At 50.7% G+C, this 8542-nt stretch overlaps 1 protein-coding gene across 1 annotated transcript in view; it reads left to right on the top strand.

Annotated features, from left to right (window-relative positions):
• Positions 1-8096, top strand: part of LOC146863560 (uncharacterized) — a 61049-nt gene extending 52953 nt beyond the window's left edge. The window contains exon 2 of the mRNA XM_085643187.1: positions 7663-8096. Within this exon, the coding sequence (XP_085499313.1) occupies positions 7663-8096 (434 nt within the window). The remainder of the gene's footprint in view (positions 1-7662) is intronic.
• The last annotated feature ends 446 nt before the right edge of the window (positions 8097-8542 follow it).

Here is an 8542-nt window from a genome sequence, read left to right on the forward strand (position 1 = left end):
CTGTGCGTTCCGCAGTCCTTCCTTAGCCGCAGGGGCATCAAATGTAAGCTTAGACTGCCTACTGTCCTGTTTCCCCATCGTGGGCCTGCTGTAAGGGAGACCGGTTAGTTATGAGGAGGGGAAGTCAGCGGTCCACGTAGGTAGGGCGAAACCCAACAAGCCCCGGTGCAGCACAGCACAACCGCACGTGGCCAACGACCGTTCACAGGACGGCCCAAGCTGCTACACGGACGTAGGGCCTGGCCAGCGGGGAGTCAGCCGACCCCAGCATCCCCAGATTAGTGCCAGTCGCCACAGCTCCTCTACCGCCGCATCAACCTCACTGGACAAGTACGGCCACGTATTCAGTACTCGTCAGCGCACCTCGGTGCGTTAGAAGTGCCTTCGGGGGGACAGATGAGCGATCAGGAGACGAAGCGTGCACCTCCCGCCAAGAATCGTGGACGGCCTGTCTCACTCCAGGCCAAAGGACCAGGGCCAGCCATCACCCCGCCGCGGCAGAGGAAGCAAAGCCAGGGCACAGTCGCAGGGAACGGGCGACCCCTACAGGAGCAGCGATGTGGCGAGTCGCGCCAGGAAGCCACACAGGGCGCATCAGTCAGCTGCCAAGTACGCCCGCACTCCTAGATCTGCACCCCTGCACCATACCCTCGTCCCGAAGTCCTCGGCGTCGCGCCGCCACCACCAGGCCACCGCACCTCACCTCAGTGCTCCCAGCGAGGGGGGGGCCACAGCGCATACTGCCCGTGAACACGGGGACCCAGAGGTCCAGGTCCGGGCCGTCCCCAGCACACCGTCGTCCAGATGCCAAACCGGCTCAATCAGCAACGTGCAGCTCAGCAACCGGGCTCCAGGCATCCAGCGGCTGTACGATTCAGCTGCGCGATCAAACGGGAAGGTGGGGGGGAGCCGGGCACCAAACTATCGGCCCAGTCTCAGTATGCCCTCCAGGCCTCGGGCGCCATGCGGCGGGGGCGGGGGGGGGAGGAACCCCCCACTGGTATCGCCACTCACCTCGGTCTCCAGGCCACTCCGACCCCCGGCAGCAACACACTCGCCCCAACGGGGGAACAGCAGGCCCAGGCCGTGACAAAAATCTTTGCGGCCTCTGCCGCTCACAGCTGCCGCTTAGCTTCCGCCCCACAATGGGCTCCGCATCAGCGACTCGCCAACCAGGGCCCACCTGCCTCGTGGTGCGCCCCGGTGTTGCGCAGCTTCGGGGCCCGGCCGCACGCTCCGCCTCTCCTCAGTCCAGGGCTTGGCAAATGTTACGCCGCCTCTAGTTCCGCAGTGGCCGGGCGTACTGCATCCAAACTTCCACCAAAGCTGCCAGATAAGTTAAGCAGCAGCCGTAGCCGATTTTCATTGGGAGGACAGGCCGGTCAGCAGGATAGATGTAGGATTTTCGTTCCAGGCAGCAGGAGCCTCACATAAGTGCGGCCATACTGCTTGTGCGCCCTCTAGCGCCCCCCTGGTAGCCTCTGGTCTTGAAATGAAATCACACAACATTAACAATAACTATGGCCAATTCCTTCTACCCCAGAAAAACGACTCAGGGCATGCAAAAAACATTGACACTCTTGGTTCCATGAAAGCTGTCATACGGCTAAATCAGCTCTAATTTCTGCCAATAAGGCCAAGGATAGGCCGTTAATTAAAGAGACAAGGGTCGCCTATAGATGCAACATGGATTAGGCTAAAAAAGGCTGAGAATGCGACAAGTGGAAAACACTGAGAAGTTCCCTGAGCACACATGACATTAGGACCTTTCGGAACGTGATAAACACGGGTAGTTTCAAAGGCAAACAGTCAATAGAACCTAACCTAGGGGCGGACGTGTGGAGGGAACCTTTTGAGTCCCTCTACTCGAGGGTAGAGGTAGTAGATAGTGCAGTAGGCAACGAGTTTATCCCCCATAGGCTAACTGTACTGAGATCCACACGATAACCTCTAAGGAGACAGCAGACTCCCATATGATAACCCTTAAAGAGATAACTGCAGCCCTGAGCAAAGTAGTACCATCTAAAGCTCCCAGGACTTGATAAGATCCCCGGTGAACTCTTCTGCAGTGAACCTACCATCTGAGCACCTTATTTGTGGACCCTGTTTAATGCCATCCTGTTAGGAATGGCGATTTCCACCACCTGGGCAGGCGTGGAAATCGTACCAATCCACACTTCTTCCCACAAATTACAGGCCCATAAGCCTCATCGACATTAGTCGATAAATATTTGCTCAAGTTCTGTTGGGTCGCCTTCAGAGCTGGAAGGAGGAGTATAATGTTCTTAGCCCCTTTCAAGCTGGGTTAAGAAAAAAGATGTCGACATTAGATCAAATTTTCAGGCTCCAATTATTACATTGGAAAACTGTGCGCATAGACAGTGGCAGTCTCTATTCAATATTTGTGGACCTAAAATGTACCTTTGACCTGGTGCTGAGGGACAAATTGTGGACAACCATACTAGACCTGGGTGTTCCAGTGTATCTTTGCCAACTTTTGACACGATTACATGAAGGCAACTTTAGGTTCAGTAAACACGGTGAACTTACTACGCTGAAACTCGTAGAAAGAGGTGTCCGTCAGGGCTGTGTCCTTGCCCTGACTCTTTTCTGCCTTTTCATAAATGGATTAGTTGAAGCTTTAACTGCAGAGAAGGACATAGACGCCCCCAAGTGAACTGTAAAGTACCGACCATGATGTTTGCTGACGACACTCTGTTACTCTGAAAAACATCTATAGCTATACAGAGGGTCCTTGATAAATTTTAAACCTCCTGCAAGGAAAGGTGGCTTGAGATCAGCCTACAGAAAACAACATTTATGGTGTTTAACTCAGTCAATAACACCCAGCGAAATCCGTGTTTGGAAGGCAGACCCCTGGAGGGGATGTCTGTTTTCGAGTACCTCGTCATCACTGTTGGACCTGGCCCTATTGGCAGGTTCACCCCTAAACTTTTTGCCTGTCTCTTAGCCTTTTTCCCCGTGTAGGGCTGGTGGTTTTTGGTCTCTGCACACTTTAGCACTGCGTCCCAGTGTAAAGTGCGTGCGCACTCTGAGTGTGTGTGGTGAGATTGTCCTGCCCTCCCATAGGAATGCATGGGGGATATGTGTGTCCATGGTAATTCCTGGTTTGAGATCGAGCGCAGGGGCGAGTTTAGTATGTGTGAGCTCGTGACAATAAATGCTGCACAATGGTGTGTGCAGATTTATTGTGACTGGTGGAAAAGTGCCTCTTTTAGAAGTTGGCATTTCTGTGTACTGTGTGTCTGCCTGCCTGGTGTGGAGTGCATGTCTGGCTTGTGAATGACAGGTGCTGGATGGTGTGGTGAATTCCAGGAGCCATGGTGAGTCAGCCCAGTGGTGAATAGAGAGATCTGCATGCAGACGGGAGAGAGGAGTTGCACCTGGGACCTGAATAAGGCTGTGCCTTCCCTTCACAATGCTGGCTCCGTCCCCTGTGGTGCGTCTGAGCATCTAGCCCCCACCTGACAAAGAAGAGAGGAGCTGAGCACAACAAAGTGCTCCAAAGCTCACCCAAACCAGTTGCATCTGGTTTTCCCCCAGCCCGGTGCTGTCTGTGACAAAGGAAAGGGGTGTATAAATGTAGGGGCTGTGACCCCAGTGTTCTGGTGTGCTTGTGTTCTTGAGGGAACACTCTGCCAGGAAGAACTGCCTCGGGACCCAGCTGTTGTTTTCTGTGGGTCCCTGCATGCTGGCCTGCCTGGTTGCGCCTTGCTGGGGTCCCCCAGCACCAAAGATCCTCTGATTCTGCCTTCCTGGAGACTTTGTGGACACCTAGCGCCTGGAGGCGCTTTTATGCAGACCATTTATCCAACAGGTGCCCACCCTGCATCTGTGCACTGTGAAATCTGAGCGGGAGCCTACCCCGCATCGGTACCTTGGAGGCGGGTGCCCACCCCGCATTGCGGTATTTGTTTATTCCCGACAGTGGGTGCCCACCCCACTGTTTATGCCGCCATGGAAGTTGTAGTGCAAGCGGGTGCCCACCCTGCATTTTTGCAGCCTCTGGTGCGCGTTTTTGCAGCAGGTGCCCACCCAACAAATTTGCCGTTTTAAATAAACCTAGCGAGTGCCCACCCCGCCAGAGACTTTATGTAGAAATAATGGGAGCCTACCCCGTACTGCCTGCGAAAAGGATTCACCGCCATGACCCGGGTTGACCCGTAAGTCAGGCACCCTTCTGGGGGCAGGCCGCGAGACAGAAGCCGTGTCCGGAACCAGGAAGTTGAAAGGAGGTGTGGAAGCAGGGCTCCCGCGGCCGCGGTTTGAGCCCTGCGTGTGTGGTCTCCCGAAGTGGGGCTCCCAGAAGTGTGCGAGACCCCCGTGAGTGGGGGCTGCATCTGGAGGCAAGGCACATTGTCGGTGCCTGTGGGGGCGGCCAGAGGAGTCCGAGGCTGCAATTGAGTCACAAAGTCCCCATGGAGGCTTGGGGGCATTTCTTGGCGCCCTCAGTGTGTTAGTGCTAGTGAAGGCACAGTGCCTGAACGGTCCCGCAAAGGGAGCGGGCCGCTCCAACGGTGGGGGGTGAAATTGTGGTTTCCAGGGCCCAGTTGGTGCCAGTGCTTATTCCTTGAGTGGCCCTGCCTGCCAGAGGGCCACTCCAACGTTGGCATGTGTTGCTAATGTCCCAGTGGGGGATTAACAGGGCACAGTGGTGCCCGTGCCATCTTCAGCTGCCCTACAAAAGCGCAGGCCGCTGCAACACTTGGGTCCATTCCATTTCAGAGTCCCAGAGAAGGGCTCAGAGGGCACGCTGGTGCCCATGATCATTTCTACAGCTGCCCAGCAATTAGTGGGCAGCTGCAACGTTTAGGCAAATTCATTGCGCACTTTGTGGTCACTGCTCATGCAGCCAGCCCTGACATTTGCAGGACATAGGGCCTTTTGAGCTCCTGAGAGAGGCCAGTTGGCCTGGGGCCAGTCTAGTGTGTGGTGCCCCCAATTGGGACACATTGTGGTTACGCCTAGGAGATTTATGCGCAGTGTACTGGCCTAATGGTGATACCTCATGGGAGTCCTGCCTGAATATGATTTATGTTTAGGAGGTTAGTGCACATTGTGGGTTTGCTAATGTGGTCTATGCTAAGGTGATTCATGCCTGACATGATTTAGGCATCCTATATTTTATGTTACAGGATCCAGTTCTCTGTTCAGTAATTATTGGTTGTGTTCTATATTTATTATTAGTTCTACATTTACTATTTGTGCTTCTAATGGTTCTGACAGTGGCCCAATTGGCCCTGTCAGGTGTATATAATCCCCTGTAAATATTGCCCACTGCCAGTTGGCACAGTGTATATTATGTGATTATGATCTAATGTGTTTATTATAATACAAAGGCTATTTTTATATATAACCTTGTGTGGTGTTCCTTTTGTGGTGTGCCTGGGATGCTGTTGCTGTGTGTGTGCGCAAATGCTTTACACATTGCCTCCGAGATAAGCCTGACTGCTCGTGCCAAGCTACCAAGGGGGTGAGCAGGGGTTATCTTTGGCGTGTAACTCCCTTGCCCTGACTAGAGTGGTGTTCTCTGCCTGGCTTTGGCGCAAGTCTTAGTCAACCAGAGATCCCATTTCTAACAATCCCGATCACAGAAAACTGGGGAGCCCAAATTAAGAAAGCCAGTCTGAAGCTAGCTCAGACAACGGGGGGCCTGACAAAGGTATTTCAACATTTCATCCAGTAGTTGAAATGTACAAAGTGCAAGCCAGAGGGGCTGCCCTATGTGGGGCTGAAATCTGGGGCCACTGTTTACCTGGCAACATAGTAAAAGTCGAGAACACCTTTGCCAGGCAACTATTTGGCCTCCCTTGTAGCTCCCCCCTCACACTGCCCCTTTGAGACCTTGGGGTCAGATCAATAGCAGATAAAGCTGCCATTAAACCTATTCTACTCTGGCGGCATCAGTGGGCCACGCCACACTTGGTTGAGTACAGGGAAGATCTGAAAGACGTGTTGAGTATACAAGGGGTGGGCAAACTACAGTTGCTGGCTTTTATTCGGGATACATTTATGGCTATGGGAAGGGGCAATTTGTGGTACAACCCAGAAGTAACTTGTCCTATAGTATCAAGGAAGGATTTGCACTGTTCTTCTGAAGGTAAGGGGCCTGTAGGGCTTGAAGGTGATTTCATAAGGCTACTTACCACCTTCAGCAGTTCCTTAGATGAATTAGGGGCGGTTGCTATCTCTGCCTTCTGTTTTCATTTTATTTAGTCATATCTAGAATCTTACTGAAATGTTCCAAGATAGATAATATAATATAGATAATATCTGTGATGAATGGAATCAAGCACCCATCCAGTCCCCATAAAAGGGATATTGTGTAATCAAATTGAAAAAAAGTCAGTAACTTTGGGTCTATCTATGAGGTGACAAGTCTCTCCAGCAGAGATAGTTCTTGGGTCTATCTATGAGGTGACAAGTCTCCCCGGCAGAGATAGTTCTTGGGTGTATCTATGAGGTGACAAGTCTCTCCGGCAGAGATAGTTCTTGGGTATCTATGAGGCGACAAGTCTCTCCAGCAGAGATAGTTCTTGGGTCTATCTATGAGGCGACAAGTCTCTCCGGCAGAGATAGTTCTTGGGTCTATCTATGAGGCGACAAGTCTCTCCAGCAGAGATAGTTCTTGGGTGTATCTATGAGGTGACAAGTCTCTCCAGCAGAGATAGTTCTTGGGTCTATCTATGAGGTGACAAGTCTCCCCGGCAGAGATAGTTCTTGGGTCTATCTATGAGGTGACAAGTCTCTCCGGCAGAGATAGTTCTTGGGTCTATCTATGAGGCGACAAGTCTCTCCAGCAGAGATAGTTCTTGGGTCTATCTATGAGGCGACAAGTCTCTCCGGCAGAGATAGTTCTTGGGTCTATCTATGAGGTGACAAGTCTCTCCAGCAGAGATAGTTCTTGGGTCTATCTATGAGGCGACAAGTCTCTCCAGCAGAGATAGTTCTTGGGTCTATCTATGAGGCGACAAGTCTCTCCAGCAGAGATAGTTCTTGGGTCTATCTATGAGGCGACAAGTCTCTCCAGCAGAGATAGTTCTTGGGTCTATCTATGAGGCGACAAGTCTCTCCACCAGAGATAGTTCTTTAGCAGTTGGCCCTCAGGCACTCAGACTTTCAGAATCTGTACACAAAGTGATGAATCGCCACTGGATTCAACATAACCCTAATTGAAGAGTTTTTAACTTCTCTTTTTTTTGTCTTCAAATTTTTTAGAAGAAAGATTAGAACAGTACATAAACCTTTACTCAGTTACAATATTTCATATTCTCTTTGTTATGAGAAGCCTCATCTGCTGCATAAACACCTGGTTGCCATCAGATGAGAAGATGTCAATGGGATCATAACTGACCCACGGCTTCTTCTTCCATCCACATTCATCACTTTTTGCAAGTCTTGACCATTACAAAACTTCATTTCCTATTTTTTTTTAATTTCCTGTGGCCTGATGCCAACATTGGAATTTGTAAGGGTCCTAAATTAACAGTGGCAGTCGGTACTCTCAATTTGGGGTTGGAGGTGGGGTAGACCACGCACACATACTCTTGCCAATCTACATACACATATAAACCCATATCACACCTCTATGCACCCAAAAAAAGTGCTATGATGGTCAGCTCTGTTGGTTTATCTCCGCAGGTGATCCAGAGTCCTCCCTGAAGGTGCTACAGGCCACAAGTCAGAATGCGACAGCAGGTGGCACGGTTGTGTTGACGTGCTCCTTTGAGAACGAGGGTTGGTCGCAAATCAGGGCAACATGGACTCAAAAAAGGAATGAAACTAAATCTGTAGATCAAAGCATTGCTGGACGCTGGAAACTGTCCACCCTGGAGCAGAACAATCTAGGGAAAGCCACCTTGACCATCTCAGATGCCAAAGTGAGTGACTCTGATGTCTACTACTGTGAAATCAGTGTGACTGATACAAACAAAGCGACCATAAGCCGCAAAGGTAAAGGGGATGGAACAAAGCTTTTGGTGATTGAGAAGCAAACAGAAAAGAAACAAGGTGAGTCTCTCAAGACAATTTTCAGACACTGCAGTCAATTGGCAGTTGCTTATGTGCGACTTTAATAGGAATCTGAATACCTCACGGATACTGAGAGCATGGGTGTTAATGAACATGAGGCATTGTGCATTGTTGTACTGAACAGTCATGACAAAGTTAGAGTGAAATCATTCCTTGTGTTAGTTGCCTCTTGACAGGAGTGAATGATTCCAATTGGGGCAGGTATATGTAGATGTGTGCACCTGCAGGACAGTTTTGGTACGATAAGGGCCAGAGGCTTTACCCCAGGAAGAACATATGCTCTGTAGGGGGCTCATCAACAGGCCATGCAGCTTTGGACCAATATTGCTAGTTGTCTTACTTCATCTAGCGTTTGCACATTTACCCCAAGTATATTCCAGACTAGACTCTTGCACTGTGTGATTCACAATGCGGGTGTCACAGAGGTCATCTTGTGCAGACGTTTGTGCAAACTATCCTTCACACTGATCCTATAGAAAGATAACACTTC

Source organism: Triturus cristatus, chromosome 2_2 (assembly GCF_964204655.1).
Source record: "Triturus cristatus chromosome 2_2, aTriCri1.1, whole genome shotgun sequence".
Classification (NCBI taxonomy): domain Eukaryota; kingdom Metazoa; phylum Chordata; class Amphibia; order Caudata; family Salamandridae; genus Triturus; species Triturus cristatus.